Source organism: Bactrocera oleae, chromosome 2 (genome assembly GCF_042242935.1).
Source record: "Bactrocera oleae isolate idBacOlea1 chromosome 2, idBacOlea1, whole genome shotgun sequence".
Taxonomy (NCBI): Eukaryota; Metazoa; Arthropoda; class Insecta; order Diptera; family Tephritidae; genus Bactrocera; species Bactrocera oleae.
Genome location: NC_091536.1, coordinates 48,794,766 through 48,812,022, shown reverse-complemented (window position 1 = coordinate 48,812,022; position 17,257 = coordinate 48,794,766). Strand labels below are relative to the sequence as shown.

Genomic DNA, 17,257 nt, shown 5'->3' with positions numbered 1-17,257 from the left:
CTCCTTGTTGTGCTCTACGCTGGGCACTGCAGGCTCAAGAAACACCTATCAAACATGGGCATAGCTTCTTGTGGCAACTGCCGATACTGCGACATGGAACCGGAAACACCAGAACACCTAATCCTAGATTGCTCCGCAATTTGTAGACACAGGCTCAAGGCCCTCGGTTCCACATTGCCTCAATAGCACCCAGCAAGTATCTGGAGTTTTTCAGGGTGCTGGGACTTTGGGAATGCATGTGATGGAGGTGAGGGCACAATAGACCCTAGGTCGCAGTGCATACCTCATTTTCAAATCTAATCTAATCTAATCATGTTTTTTGCGTTAGTTCGTGTGACACCCAAACATCGAGCTCCTTTTTGAATCCAAGGTTATGCAAATGGTTCCAAACGGTTTTCTGGCTTATCTTTAGTTCCTCAGCAATTAAATAAGTGCTCACGTGACGGTCTGTTTCCACTATTTCCATGATTTTATCGCAATTTTCGACGACAGGCCCTCCGACGCGTGGTGCATCTTTGACATCGAAATTACCGGAACGGAACTTAGCAAATCACTTTTGTGCTACACGTTCGTTTACAGTATCGGGCCCATAAACTAAATTAATGTTTTCAGCCGCTTTGGCTGCTTTTTCGATTTGATCGAAGAAAAATTGTAATATATAGCGAATTTTCTCTTTGTTGGTGTCCATCTTTGACGAGCGCTCACAACGATTTGAGTAAATAAATCGAAAAACTGTCAAAAACAAATTTTTGCGCGAATAAACACGTTTTCAGCGCCGTATAGTATGACATGATGCGACACGTAACACTAGTACTATGGACAATAACGCCATCTCTTAGATAAAAACCGAACGAACCTTTTACTTGACCTATTATATAGCTGTAATTTATAGGTAACCATAACAATAACCAAACAAACTATTTTCAGTATTAGATGGTTAACCAAACAAATAGCCAATGAAAAGGACACTTTTAACCAAAGATGTTACTCTTTTATAGTTTTCCAAAGCAGTTGGCAAAATAGAGCAGTAAAATACAATATATGAAGCATTTCCGGAAAAGCAATGAGATAGTGAGATAATCATACCGACGTGTAGTAAAAGAGAAGGAATAGTTACTTTTTTCCCGAGGCTAGAACAAAAGTAACCTATTGGATAACAAATGCATTAGTTACTGATAACCTATCGGTTTCGGAGGAGTTTGCCAACAAACACTGTGACAGAAGAATTTTATATATTAGATATATTAATTGACTACTCTACTTGAACACCATAGAAGGCCTACAACCAAATTATAAAACTTTTTTAAGTAAAAGTGCTCAGAAATTATTATGTCATTTCATCAATAAGGGAAAAACAAATTGGAGATAGTTTTGCAAACTATTTAGTGTCTTTCTGATTAAAGTTATTAAAAATTCTGGTTAAATTTGCGGAATCAAAATGCCAAACAAAGAAATTCGAATTGGAAAAGGAAAGGAAAAGCTTAGACCTACTATACGTTTTAAGCAGTTGGTCCATAGTGCTTTAATTAATCAACAATCGTTGTCGGAACTAAAAGATCAACAAAGAACAAAGATACCGTTATACCGCCCGAAAGTAACAGGAATACTTACAAACAATGTATGCTGATAAATTATAATGCATTTTTTTCTTTTAACCGTTTTGTCTAACAAATCGTAGGAAAAAAACATTTTGCATAAGTATCGAGAACTCCGAAGCGATTCAGAAAGAGAATCTTTGGTAAATCTAATGGCGCATCTCATTGTTTTTTCACAAATACCCCCTGTAAGTATACTTTTTGTATCTGAACAAAGAGATATGCACTTAAAAAAAATCAGAAATGTGGATGTACATGTACTTATGTATGTGATAGACGAAATTGTTATAAAGCTGCATGGCAGCTTCTGCGCATAACCTTTGCTACGAAAATATTTAAAGTTCTTATATCGTGGCAACCTTGCACGGGGTGTTGAAAGCTTTTCGCTAGAAAGTACTTCAAAGTCCTGGCTGATAAAATATGCTAACTACCTTTATTTGGTAAATCGTTCTCGTATTTGTCTATTTCCCAACAGTTAAATCATACTTTAAATTATTTTAAATTATATCTGTTAACCCGACTTCAAACAAAATTGATAAAATGCTCGAAGAATCGTTAACAACACACTTAGGTTGGGCATTTATTAATAAGAAATGCGCAAAAATAATCCTACAGAAGGGAGATTAATTCATAATATAGAAAACTTTTTGAAGAAGTGTGAAAAAAAAGCAATAAAATTGCATGCGTATATGTTTCTAAACATACTTTAGTTTATCACCAAAATAAATGCAATCAGCTTATACCTTTTTCTAGACCCTGCATAGCCAATATAGTGATCTCCGATCATCCAATTGTCTTTATATTGTTTATATGGGTCAACATGCCCGATATTTTAGTGAAATTACCTGGCGTTGAATATTAAATATTGGTCTAGCCTCTATACTAGTATTCCTACTAAATTGATTTCTCAGCCTCTGGTTCAATTTTCCCCTCATATACTCAATATATGGAATTTGGTCACTTTGGTTGAGTTTTCATCGCACATATATAATATAATATGTATATCTGACGACGCTGCTTGAACCAAAGATTTTTTGATTTCTGTGTGGTATTTGACAGGCCATGTACTTCAATATCGACTACAAACTGTGGTTCAATGTATTCAAATCTGGACTTCCAGACGTTCAATCATCTGCAGCTACGAAACTAGAAATATTGCTTTTAAGCCACTGCAGAGTAGTTTTTACCTTATGTGCTGGTACACTTTTGGCCCAGTTTTAATCCTTTCCTTCTTTCAAAAAATTGAAAAAGTATAACGCCTTCACAAGAAATTTCCCAAGAAATAATTACGGCAGCTAGATAGTAAACACATTGAACCCTTGGATTTTGTTGTTCTGCTTATTATACATAAACTTCTTCAAAAGTGAAAGTTTATTCTCGGCGGCTTTGGATGAGCATCTTATTTCTCTTGTTCAGCAATGAACATTGTTTTCAATTGCTGATGCCAGAGATTACTTTTCCTCCTCCAAAGGCTCCGCCAGACCTCGAAGTTTTAATATACTTACATACAAGAATTTCAAATTTATTCAGAAAACAAGTTTTGTGTGAATTGGGTCATATGGTATAGCATGGTATTTTGCGTAGAATTAACATTATACAAACAAAAATAGAAACTAAAAGTACAGACTTCTGCGTTTAACAGTTTAAAAATGTAGACAATGATCTCTAAATATGTTTAATTACTTTGAGTATATAGGGTAGACAATTTGTATGGGTTAATTGTACAATATTTATGTGTGTGTTTGTTAAGTGTTATATGTATAATTCAATTTATGTGTTATTTATAAGTTAGACTTAAATAAGATAAATTAACTTCAAATTCAAATATAACCTGATGTGGGTTGATAATCCCGCGTAGATTTCGGTGGTGCTGCTGTTGTTGTTGTTGTCCTCCTGGGGCGATCTGATGTTCGCACCTTTTTTTTTGTCCGTCCGCGTTGTGGTTTTCTCCTGCCTGCTGATTTGTTCTAATTGGAATTATTAGCTATGTTGGTGCTGTTTAGCCTTTTGCATTGTCCTCTAATTCGTATTTATACGAGTTTGGAGAACAATGCAGGGATGTGTTCATTTGGTATGAACATCCCGGCCGCCTTGCAGGGTCTGCGAATAAAAAAGTTATTAGATCTATTTCGCTTTGGATTAATGAATATTTTTTTAAAATGGGTAGAGTGGTTACTTAGGACTTAAATCGCACAAGCACCGGTTAGAGTCCAAGTGCAGTGTTTTGTGCGATCACGGTGCTGTTGTCTGGGTTGGAAACATAGGGTCGGCTAGGACTAAGTGGTCCAATCTCTTAAAGATTTCGCCACCTATATCACTATTGTAGGGTCGGGTCGGTAATTCCTGCGTCATAAGGCAGTTGACTTCGACATGCCAGTCGGGATCAGTTAGTGATGATATAGATATGACGATTTTACATATGCGGTGACAGTCAAGGTACGTTTTCGGTAACTTCAATCTCTGAACTAGCTCCGAGGCAATAATTGTCACCTTTCGGATCGGGTTAATTACGGCACGTACTTTATTCCATTTGCTATCGTGTTTTATTTTTATCATGGCAGTGGGTATAAGGGTCGGCCTGGCTAGTAGTGTTGGAATCTCTTGATCTTTGTGCAGTCGTTCGTCGCTCTTTGTTGTTTTGGTTTTCTCTTTGCAAAACAACCTGGGGTGTCCATTTAGGGTTGAATGGTGCTCCCCGTTACACATGTTGCATCGTTTTGCGCTTGTGCATCTTTGTGTTGAGTGCGATCTGGCCAAGCAGTTGACGCAGTACTTATACTTAGTACCGTGCGATGGGTACTTCCTCTTTCTTCTCGAAGGGGGGAGAGGGTCGCTTTAAAGCGATGTAAGCGTCTAGCTTACCCGTCCCATTGTCGGAGAGTGGGGTGATGCTTCGGGTGACGCTGACTGATCGTACGGTGAAGGCTGGGCTGCTCTGTAGGCTGCAGATTGATTCGATGCTATTTTGAGGAGCTATGTCACTATAAAGAAATGAGATTAGTTATTTGCTAAGGTGACTATTTTGGTTATTGGGCGGGTAATTGTTCCTTAAGAAGTACGTATGTCAACTACTCTGGTCTTATTGTCTGCACCGGGATATTTTTTTTCGATGCGACCAAGTTTGGGGTAGAGTTTCTTGGCGTATAACTACCATATCATTGACCTCTATATTGCGTTGAGGGTATTTCCACTTATACCGTTTGTGGAGTTCTTGCAGATATTCTTCTTTCCATCGTTTGCAGAAGTGTTGATGGGATGGATCTTCTAAGTTGGGTTCTGCCGGGGTTAATAAAGGTTCTATATTCCTGGGGTCTTCACTTAGTGGGCTTAAAGGTCGAGAATTCAAGCTGCAGCTTTCGATTCGGGTTAGAAGGGTAGATAATTCTTCGAAAGTGAATTTTTGGATCTGAGACACCTTTTTTAAGTGGCTCTTTAAACTTTTCACTCCTGCTTCCCAGAGTCCACCCATGTGGGGAGCTCGATGGAGGATTAAAGTGCCAGTTGATATTTTGCTGTGCTTCACTTGTTGTTACTTGTGTTTTTAGTGATTTTTCGTCGATCTTTGATTAAGAGTTTAGACGCTTCCACGAAATTAGGAGCATTGTCAGAATAGAGATCGGCGGGACATCCGCGCCTTGAAAAGAATCGTGCGAATGCAGCCATGAATGCTTGGGTGGTGAGATCGCTTGCTGCCTCCAGGTGTATTGCTTTGGTTGCAAAACAAACAAATACGCATACATAACCTTTTGTGATCAAGCACGCTCTGCCGGTGTAATTTTTTATGTCATAGGGACTGGCGAAGTCGATTCCTGTTGCTGCGAATGGGCGGGTTAGGGTGGTACGTTCCGCTGGAAGAGCTGCCATTATTTGAGTAGTTTCTCTTTTCTTGTGTAAAACGCAAGTTTTGCACTGATGGATAATGGACTTGATGAGCGTTTTAAGCTTCGGTATCCAAAATTCCGGGCGCATGAGTCGTAAAACTAGTTGGTTGCCACCATGTAGCGTAATTGAGTGAGTAAATTGGGTGAGTAGTTTTGTTAATCGACTGCTATAGGGTAGTATAATCGGATGACGCTCGTTATATGATAATGCGGCTGAATTGCTCAATCGGCCATTAACTCGCATTATTCCTTTGGGATCGATTAAAGGGTTTAGGGTCAAAATGTTACTTTTACTGTGTATGCTGGTTTTTTGAGTTAAAGCTTCATACTCCTCCTGGAAGTGCTTTCTTTGGGTTAAAATAATTAACTTCGTGCGGGTAGTTTTAAACTCGTCTGGAGTTATTTCCAACGTTGTGTGTGGCTGTTGTGATCTGTTGGGTGACGCATTCGAGCAGAACCTGAATAAATATGCTATGACTCGAATGGCTTTGGGTAGTGATGAAAATCTATCCAGTATATCCTCTTGTGTTGTGTTGACGAAAGTCTTGATTGGCCGCAGTTCCAGTGTTGTATCGATTGCTTTCCGGGTAATTGGCCAATGTTTCGGGTCGAGTTTTACCCATTGGGGTCCGTGCCACCAGAGGTCCGCGACTGCCCAGATTTGCCGGATTATCCTGGCTTTCGATGTGACTCCAATTTTCGGTTCCAACTTTTTCTGCAATTGTGGCAACTCGGTGGGATACAAAGGTTGTCCATGAGCATGGGGGTTTGCTTAGCCAAGAAAGGACAATTGTACAATCCGTCCAAAGGTGTGTGCGGTACTGAGTAATGTTTAATTGGTGTAGGGTCGCATCCACTAGATTCGCCAGAAGAACCGCTCCGCAAAGTTCTAGCCTTAGTAAAGATATACTTTTTTTTGGGGACACACGAGTCTTGGATATCAAAATTGCTGTCCAGGTGTTGGCCTTTGTAGAAACACTGATGTATAGGTTTGCTGCGTAAGCTTTTTCTGATGCGTCAGAGAATCCGTGGAAATTGATGATCGCGGATGTCGAAAAGTGGGTCCACCGAGGAATTTCAATCAGATTTAGGGTTTCGTAATCCTTTATGAAGGTTTTCCAGCGATGGAGAGTTAAGGGTTTTAAACTTTTATCCCAATCGGATTTATCGATCCATATTTGTTGCATTATTATTTTGGCTGTGACTACAACGGCACTGAGCCAACCAGCTGGGTCGAACAATTTTGCTACAATCGATAATACTTCTCTTTTAGTAAACGATGTCTTATCGTGAATAGGGTTGATGAGAAAAAAGAATGCATCTTTTTTTTCATTCCATCTGATACCCAGTGTTTTTGTGCTATTGGATTCCGGTAAACTGAGTAAGTTCGTATCCAACAGGTGTTCTTGTGAGATTCCAGATAAGACTTTTGGGTCATTTGAGGTCCATTTGCGTAGAGCAAATCCTGCGGACTCCAAAGATGAAGTAAGTTGGGTAAGTAAATATGGGGCACAGTTAATACCAAACGTAACAGTTTGTAGTTCAAAATCTTCCATGGGGTCATTAGGCGATTTTCTAAATAAGATTCTTTGAAATGGGGTGTGTTTTCTTTCAACAAGTATTTGACGATACATGTTTTGAATATCTGCATTGAATACGATTCGAAACATACGCCACTTTACCACAAGGATTACCAGGTCTGCTTGTAGAATAGGTCCAGTGTGTAGTACATCGTTGAGGCTGTTTCTATTTGAGGTGGGGCATGATGCGTTGAATACCACTCGCAGTTGGGTCGTTAAGCGATCGGGTTTGATGACTGCCTGATGTGGTAGATAGTATGTATTTGTATTCTCTGCGGGGTCATATTCTATTTTGGTCATATGACCGAGTTCCAGGTACTCGTTGATGTCCTTGTCGTATTCTGTTTTTATTTCAGGTTTTCTAGATAGGGATTTTTGATTTCTTAGAAACTGAGCTAAAGCTATATGTCTTGAGTTGCCCAAGTCTATTTTTTCTGGGGTTTTAAAGGGTAATTTTACCATGCAGCGCCCAGTTGAGTGTCTTCGGGTTATTTTTTGATAATTTTGCTCACACAGTATATCCGAAGTTGAGGGTAGAGGCTTTTTCGAAACTTCTTCGACTTCCCAAAATTGTGTGAGCAACTTGTCTGGGGTCGTCTTATTGAAAAATTACAATATTGAGGGTGAGATGGGTTTTTCAGGTGTGGGTCCGGAAAGAATCCAACCGAATTCTGTTTCTTGGGCTAATAATGACCCGAGTACATTTCTCTGTACGCCACTGAGAATTATTTGTGGGTATAGATGATAAGGATGTCGACAGGTCTGGGTTTATAGAAGTGAGGGTCTGCTAAGCTAAAACCGAATTCTTTATTAGAAATTATTCTATCAAGTAAGTGAGTGGGTAAGTTATCGGCTAAAGTTTTTAAGATAAACGCGTGGGTTGTTATCTTAAATTCCCTTTTTGTTGGTGAACGAAGGGTGAGTTCGCAAGTTTTGGTAGCTGTTGCGGAGACTGTGTTGTTCAATCCGGTCACTTGTGCGTTTTTCTTGAATGTGGGTATGTTCAATTTTCTGTGGAACTTCTCGGAAATGAACGTAGCTTCTGACGCAGAGTCGATTAGTGCTCGAACTGTATATAATTGCCCTTTGTAAGAAACTTGCACTTGCACAAGGCAATTAAAACAGTAACCATTATTTTTTATTTCGGTTATTCGGGTCTCGACATTCATTTGTAAAAACTTTGGGCATTCTCGAATGGAATGTTGAGTTCTACATAATTTACAACTCTCAATGTCCTGGGGTTTTCTTGAGATGATACTGCCTCTTACAGGCTTTTCACTAGCGTGTGAAAAACTCATTTTCGAAGTTCCAGAGACGTTCGCGTGAAAGGTATTAAATTTCCTGTCTTTTCCTTTTCTATAAGGCCCACTGTCGGGTTGGGTAACTGGAACGGGGTCAGTTAAATTTCCTACTGCTTCCAAAGATTTGTATCTATGGGTGAGAAACGCGTCGAAAGTTTTCCATGATGGTATTTCGGAGTTGTCTTCTAGGGTATCCTCAAATTGATGAAGTAAAGTTTTAGGTAGTTTCAATCCAGATAAGAAGATTAAGATTGGATCCCAACTAGTCGTGTCTATGTATACATTATGAAGATTTGTAAGACAATTGTTGACGGTTCTCTAAAGGTGTTTAATAGCGCTTCCACTTTCCTGGTTTGCTTGGGGTAAATTGAACAAAATTTTTGATTGCGTGTTGACTTGAACTCGTTTGTTTTCGTATTGCGATATCAGGTCCCTCCATGCCATCAAGAAACCATCATTTGTTAATGGTGCGTTTTTAACTATTGCTCTTGCTTCTCCTCGGGTTTTTTGAATTAGGTGAAACAGTCTCTCCACGTTACTAATTTTGTGATTGTTTACATATATGGCCGTAAACATGTCTCTGAATGAGGGCCAGGTTACGAAGTCGCCATAAAATATGTCCGTGTCACAAAGGGGTAGATGAAGTGAAGATCCTATGTAAAGCGATGTGTTTTCATCTGAAGTTCGTTCTTTTATTGTGGGGGTTGGGGTCTTAAGATCATCAATAGCTTGGTTAACATTTCAAATATAATTGATGACCTGTTTTAAATTTTTCTTTAACTTTTGAGAAGTCAATAGTCTCACCGGGTTTTTGTGGGGTTCTACGAAAGGCATCATACAACTTGTTTACCTTATCGTAAATAGCGTTGAGTTCAACTCTTTTTATTTCTAGAGTATAAACGGATTCATCTTCGGGGTGGGTTTCGTAATGTTCTTCGATATATCGAATAAATCCGAAATACAGAACTTAAATTCTTCCATTTTCGATACAAAATTTATTTATTTCTTTATTATATAGATATGTATGTATATATCGTAACAATTTAAAAAATTTAAATGAAACAAATAATAAATTTCAAGTAATTTCTCTTTATTTAAATTTTAACAAGTAAATTCCCGAATGCTGGCGAATTTCCAAAAAAACATTTGTTTTTGTGTGTGTCTTATATATGCACAATATTTAAAATTCCGATGAACGAAAAATTTCCTACTGGGTCTTTTGGATTTTTTCCTACAGGGTTTGTGCTTACTCGCAATGCACTAGCAATGAATATTTAACAGAGCGGGTAATGCAATTTGAATATATATATATACGTGTATGTACGAATAATTACCAAGAGTACCGCTGCTAGGCTCTCAAAAATTTTATATTATATTGTAAGTACGTACTACTTAGTGTGCTTTTACACGGGGACTCAAAAGAGTCTCATTTTTTTCAAATTTTCTTCTGGTGTCGCTCTGTGCATTCCTACGGTCAAAAAGAGTCCAGCAACTCGAGTCTAGTTTTTCTGCATTCCTTTTCACAAAATTTTCGTAAATATTTGTGTGGTTCGACTGCGCAACACTGCGTGCTGCGTATTTCATTTGTATGTTGAGATGATGGTCACACATTTTGCTTGGAATGAATTACCATGAATATGGTAGAACAATATGCATAATACAAGTACCTACCCGCTTAATAGTTTCAAAGAAATACTAAAAACGGGAATTCCCTAATCCACAAGAATGTATTGAATATCCGCTACTAATATTTTCAAGGCCAAATTTATAATAGGAATTTCCTAATCTTTAATTATTAAAAATTCATAATTTCTTTACTCCATAATCTATATCTTAATTTTCTCCTTATTTACAATTTTTCATAATATTTCTATTATTCTATGCATACATATTTGCATATTACATACAAAAAATAGATAACAGAATTCAAATTTGCGATCGAATTCATTTGAAACCGAGCGCTCTTGCAACCATTCAAAGGATTTGAAAGTGAAAAGGAATGCTGAAAAGGGTAGCAGCGAGCTGTTACGAACAAGAACACAAAGCGTGCCACCCGAACACAAGTGGCACGGTCCCTTCGTCTTTCCTCGTCGTCCCCTCGTCCACAATAAACTGGTTTGAGACTCTTTTGAGTCCCCGTGTAAAACGGCACTTATGAGTAATTTGAATATATACATATAAGTATGTATAAGTGTATGTACGAATTGGTACCAAGAGAAACGCTACTTAGCTGTCAAAAAATGTGTATTATATATTGTAAGTACGTACTTAGGTATGTATTATGAGCAATGTGCTAAACGGAATATGGCAATAACAAAGTCGCAAATACTTTGTACTTAATACCTGTTAAGTACAAGATTTATTTTATTATATATATTTGTTTTCACTTTGCACTTTTATTCCGTATGGCACTGATATTATATTTTTTTTAAATTTGGGTTTATGTACTCACAATTTTTTTCCACGTATGAAATCCTTGTTGCTTTTGTAAATCCAAGTTTGTGGTTGATTGGGTGCGTGAATATATATCTTCTGATGATCCAATTGATGATGATGGTTGATTGGGTGGGTGAATGTATAATATATAAACGGTGTTTAATTGGGTGTGTTTTATTTTATCGGGAACGAATCCGGCTCGAAGGACCAAAATGTCGGGGTACTCGACGTTGAGCTTGCCGATGTGCCAAATAAAATAAAATATTAATTAAAATTCAAAAAAATGTAACTTTATTTACTTGGGTATATAGGGTAGACAATTTGTGTGGGTTAATTGTACAATATTTATGTGTGTGTTTGTTAAGTGTTATATGTATAATTCAATTTATGTGTTATTTATAAGTTAGACTTAAATAAGATAAATTAACTATAAGTTCAAATATAACCTGATGTGGGTTGATAATCCCGCGTAGATGTTGGTGGTGCTGCTGTTGTTGTTGTTGTCCTCCTGGGGCGATCTGATGTTCGCGCCTTTTTTTTGTCCGTCCGCGTTGTGGTTTTCTCCTGCCTGCTGATTTGTTCTAATTGGAATTATTAGCTATGTTGGTGCTGTTGAGCCTTTTGCATTGCCCTCTAATTCGTATTTATACGAGTTTGGAGAACAATGCAGGGATGTGTTCATTTGGTATGAACATATTGGTTTTCGCTATACGAACCTGCGCGCTACCTTTTTCGACGTATTTTTTATTCGTTATATAACGTTTTTCCATATAATACCGATCCTGGCGATTAACTAATTTTTCGTATTTGGTGCTTCTTTTTACATCGGCCACCGAACTTATTTTTAAAACTAATTTGTGCATTCATTCATTGTGTCTACAACATTAAATATACAACATATTGTATATAAGTTAAATAAATTGCTTACGCCCCATAAGCGGACATTTTTATTAAAAAATATTTGCGACCTTTTCTTTAAAATAAAGCAAGTGTTACTTTTAGATAAATAGTGTGTACCCCCCAATATCTTAGGTACAATTCTAATCAGTATATTTTCCATTTAATTATAAATATTAAATTAAACAAGTAAGGAAGGGCTAAGTTTCGGATGTAACCGAACATTTTATACTCTCGCAAAGTCAAATGGTATACTCTTTTTAGATTTCTTTGTGGATCTTGCCGCCTTGTTCTATGTTGACCGATATTTTCGGTAAAAAGTCAACTATAGGCACTGGGGACTACATATTCAGTACCTAGGGGCTTGAACAGTTTTGGTTCAATTTAGACATTTTTTGGTCACAAGGTGGCATACTTCAAACGTATTATTCACGCAAAGTTTTACGCCGATATAATCATTGTTGCTTGACTTGCATACTGGAAAGGAAAAAAATCAGATGGAATAGGCGTGATTGTAGTACAGTTTCGCCCAATGTCGCACTATAACATAGAAATATGAAAAGAACGTTATGCACCGAATTTGGTTGAAATCGGTTAAGCAGATCCCAAGATATGGGTTTTCACCTATTGGTTCCTATAAAATTATCTTATACCATCCCAGAGATAAAATTTAGTAGTTTTTAACAGTACCGTTATTTGGGGTGGGCGGGGTTGTCACCCGATTTCACCCATTTTCACAATCTCGATAGAGATGCTAAAACAATTTGTTCCCAGTGAATTTTGTTATTATAGCTTCAGTGGTATAGGAGATATGCACATTAAACTTTTTAGGGGCGGGACCACGCCCACTTAAAAAAAAATTTAAACTGCAGATGCCCCTCCCTAATGTGATGTTGTATACCAAATAAGAGTCTTGTATCTTATTGTGGAGTTTAATTATGGCAATTTATTTGTTTTTGATTAATGGCGTTTTGTGGGCGTGGCAGTGGTCCGATTACGACTTTCTGCAATATTAACCATCTTCCGGTACTAAGAAACATGTGTACCAAGTTTCATAAAGATATCTCAATTTTTACTCAAGTTACAGCTTCGTGTACACTCTCAGCTGCGGCCGCTATATTTTCTTCAGTGCGTGTTGAACGTGGTTTATTCGGTCGAATAGTATATTAATATTGTACAGGCGTGGGTAGGTAGATAGGTAGAGTGGCTGTCTGATGACGCATCTAGGCCTATGGGAGGCCCATTGTGATACCACCGTTGCTAATGTTCCCTCACCCTATTGTCTCCTCTCTGAAACAACCTGTGCTTCTGATAAAGTTAATCAGTATAAATGGTTTTATGTGAGCAACTTCCGATAAGTCGTCTAGGAACCCTCGACTGATAGTTGCGATTCTTTTTTTGTATAGAGCCTTACATTCATATAGAAGATGTTTTACAGACTTCTACCTGCTCAGATCTTCTACAATAGTCGTTGTAAGGTACACCTAGCCTGTTGGCATGCCTACCAATTAGATAGTGAGCTGTTAGTACTCCTACCAGACTTCTTAAGTCATTCCGTTTGATTTTTAATATACTGTTCTCTTTTTCAGAGGCATCTTGTATGGTCGTACCTATTCTAATGATTGGCTATTCGTTAATCTGGTATCTAATTTTGCTGAAAAGACACCTTCTCCCACTAGATTATGCAGTTTGGACCCATCAGTGTAGATGCTTAGCCCTGCATTCTTGTCCACCTTTTTTCTTTCCCACTCTTCTTTGGTAAGGAAGGCAATATTGGGGACCGAATTTAGTTTCAATTCTATTGGATTGCGAAAATTCGTGGTAATGGGTAGAAACGGGAACTTACTAAGTATCTTATAGTGCCGCTTGCTGCAGGCGAGTAATTGGGAGAATTCCTTCAGTCTGAAAGCTGAATTTGCTGTCACTTGCTTACAGAACAAGTCTGTTGGCAGTAAATGTAAACTGACTTGGCGTTGTTCTAAGAGTCCCACTAGTGCATATGCTGGCTGCTCTTTGTATGATTTCCATACACCTGACCACGTATTTCTTTTCCATTATTGGCCACCATATCAATATACCTCGGTCTTACAACTACTGTGTAGAGCCAATGAGCTTCCCGAGGTGTAAGCCCCATTTGTGGCCCACCATTCTTTTGCAGGTGTAAAGTATCGTAGCTGCTTTCTTCACCCTAGCATCTAAGTTTGGTTTACATGAAAGCTTCCTCTCTAAGAGTAGTCCCAAATAGCTTGCCTTATCTCCAATTTTTAGTCTGCTACCATTCAATACTGGCCCCGTAACTACTGGAGTATTGTGTTTCTGGTGAACAATACCAGCTCCATTTTACTAGCTCTTATGTTTAGTCAGCACGATACGGCACAACGATTTACATCGTCTAAAATTTTTTGCATAAGGTTAGCAAGAGTTTTAGATATGTCCAGATCCCTAATCGCGCTCAGTATGGCCCTAGGCTAGATATTATTGAAGACTCTTTCTTTATCTAAAATGGCAATTAGAGTGTCTTCTTTAAATTTCAGAGATTTTTCAATCTCCGCCACCACAGAGCTTAGTGCTGTTTCTGTGGATTTTCCTTTAGAATACGTATGCTGCAGAATAGCCAATTTTTCTGGTTTTAGTTTGTTTCTTATACGTATTTCTATTAGCCTTTCCAACGTTTTTAGGAGGAATGAGGAGAAGCTAATTGGTCTGAAATCCTTTAGACTTGTATGTGAGCTTTTGCCTGCCTTAGATATGTATATAACCTTGGGCTATTTATTGCCCAGCGTGCGTTGCTTTCTGACACTGTATCTATAGTAGTGCAGAGCACTATTCTCCGCTGTCTTGTCTATACACTTCAGTATGGGTTTCAGGGCCACCTAGGAAGTGAGTACCCATTAGTAGGCCTAGTGACTCTTTACTGGATACCGTCCAGCTGTGGTCTGGCTTAGCTATATTGAATTGCTTTCTGCAGTCTTTCTGTCATTTTTTAAGTTCGGGAGTCTATCGAGGGGCCTAATTTTACCCCTACTTCGTGTTAATGGACAAGCCACCTCTAATGCTTGCCGGCAAGATTCCGTCAAGTTCGTTTTCCTATGATAGCTAAAATTGTTTACTCTATCTCAACCAACTCTTTTACCACAATAGGTGGCACAAAAACGTCAAGGTTGTAGCATAAAAACGTCAAGGTTTTTCTTTGCCATTATGCATGCTCTGACTTTACCATCACAATTATCCATAAATAGCTCGTAGTTCGGTGTCCTCAATCCGCAAATACATCCTCCATTAACCCATGGCTCCTGAATGAGGACAAATTCAGGCTGTTCTGTTGCCTCGCTGTATTTTGAAGCTAATTTGTTGTGATGGAGATTAATTTGTAGAAGACGCATTAACTATTGTTAAATCTGCATCCTCCTGAGAGTCGCTTAAAAGCACTCTCTCAGTATAAAGGTTTGAGAGTCTGTCTGCAAGCTCAGACCCGGAAGAACACACTCCTTGCTCTAACCTTTCCACATCGCTCGAGGACTTCATAGGATCTTCCTTGACTTCGCATATCTCGTTATCTGCTGCTAGATGGTCTGCAGCATTGACATCCGAATTGTAGGGTGTGTTTCCCACTTTCGTAAATCCAAAATTTATCTCCCCACCACTTTCGCCAGCGGTTCGGTAGATTCTTTTGCTTGTAACAGCAGAATCTGCATCGTGGCCCCCCCTTTTTGCTCTCCACGCCAGATTCTGCTACGAGGTCCCCGAAGGCCTTGACGAATTTCCATCCCTCAGATTGCAGGCTCTTATGAGCTGGTCGGTAAGTCCTTTTTGTCAGCTGCTACCAATTTCGCACCGAGATATACCTCCCCACCTTGGCTATAGCAGTTTGGATAATGTGACTCTCGTTGTCGCATGCAATTAGTTTGATTTGGCCCTGGTACCAGCCGGCATCTGTGCATGACGGTGGCGGACCCGGATTGCTTAGTAGAACTTCCAGCGCCACATTTGTCAGTGCAGCTTGCACCCATTTCCATTGGGCAAATGATTTTGGGGGCATTACACCCTTTGTATTCAGTCTCTTTGCTGATGGCTTAGCCCCTTAGCTGACCTCTGCCTGACCCTATGAAATCCTTGTTGCTTTTGTAAATCCAAGTTTGTGGTTGATTGGGTGCGTGAATATATATCTTCTGATGATCCAATTGATGATGATGGTTGATTGGGTGGGTGAATGTATAATATATAAACGGTGTTTAATTGGGTGTGTTTTATTTTATCGGGAACGAATCCGGCTCGAAGGACCAAAATGTCGGGGTACTCGACGTTGAGCTTGCCGATGTGCCAAATAAAATAAAATATTAATTAAAATTCAAAAAAATGTAACTTTATTTACTTGGGTATATAGGGTAGACAATTTGTGTGGGTTAATTGTACAATATTTATGTGTGTGTTTGTTAAGTGTTATATGTATAATTCAATTTATGTGTTATTTATAAGTTAGACTTAAATAAGATAAATTAACTATAAGTTCAAATATAACCTGATGTGGGTTGATAATCCCGCGTAGATGTTGGTGGTGCTGCTGTTGTTGTTGTTGTCCTCCTGGGGCGATCTGATGTTCGCGCCTTTTTTTTGTCCGTCCGCGTTGTGGTTTTCTCCTGCCTGCTGATTTGTTCTAATTGGAATTATTAGCTATGTTGGTGCTGTTGAGCCTTTTGCATTGCCCTCTAATTCGTATTTATACGAGTTTGGAGAACAATGCAGGGATGTGTTCATTTGGTATGAACATATTGGTTTTCGCTATACGAACCTGCGCGCTACCTTTTTCGACGTATTTTTTATTCGTTATATAACGTTTTTCCATATAATACCGATCCTGGCGATTAACTAATTTTTCGTATTTGGTGCTTCTTTTTACATCGGCCACCGAACTTATTTTTAAAACTAATTTGTGCATTCATTCATTGTGTCTACAACATTAAATATACAACATATTGTATATAAGTTAAATAAATTGCTTACGCCCCATAAGCGGACATTTTTATTAAAAAATATTTGCGACCTTTTCTTTAAAATAAAGCAAGTGTTACTTTTAGATAAATAGTGTGTACCCCCCAATATCTTAGGTACAATTCTAATCAGTATATTTTCCATTTAATTATAAATATTAAATTAAACAAGTAAGGAAGGGCTAAGTTTCGGATGTAACCGAACATTTTATACTCTCGCAAAGTCAAATGGTATACTCTTTTTAGATTTCTTTGTGGATCTTGCCGCCTTGTTCTATGTTGACCGATATTTTCGGTAAAAAGTCAACTATAGGCACTGGGGACTACATATTCAGTACCTAGGGGCTTGAACAGTTTTGGTTCAATTTAGACATTTTTTGGTCACAAGGTGGCATACTTCAAACGTATTATTCACGCAAAGTTTTACGCCGATATAATCATTGTTGCTTGACTTGCATACTGGAAAGGAAAAAAATCAGATGGAATAGGCGTGATTGTAGTACAGTTTCGCCCAATGTCGCACTATAACATAGAAATATGAAAAGAACGTTATGCACCGAATTTGGCTGAAATCGGTTA

The 17,257-nt window shown here is 38.3% G+C and overlaps 1 protein-coding gene and 1 pseudogene across 7 annotated transcripts in view; one reads left to right on the top strand and one right to left on the bottom strand.

The window, feature by feature from the left end:
* The first annotated feature begins 1,261 nt into the window (after positions 1–1,261).
* LOC106623905 (uncharacterized) overlaps positions 1,262–17,257 on the top strand; it is an 81,949-nt gene continuing 65,953 nt past the window's right edge. For 6 of the 7 annotated variants that reach the window (XR_011398034.1, XR_011398033.1, XR_011398032.1 and 3 more), the window contains exons 1-2: positions 1,262–1,618; positions 1,679–1,783. Coding sequence is in view for 2 of the 7 variants with exons in the window: in XM_036372791.2 (XP_036228684.1) it covers positions 1,439–1,618; positions 1,679–1,783 (285 nt within the window). In the remaining 5 variants the exon portion in view is untranslated. The remainder of the gene's footprint in view (positions 1,619–1,678; positions 1,784–17,257) is intronic. The other variant, XR_004978655.2, reaches the window with a different exon arrangement.
* LOC138857091 (uncharacterized) lies at positions 4,375–5,720 on the bottom strand (annotated as a pseudogene).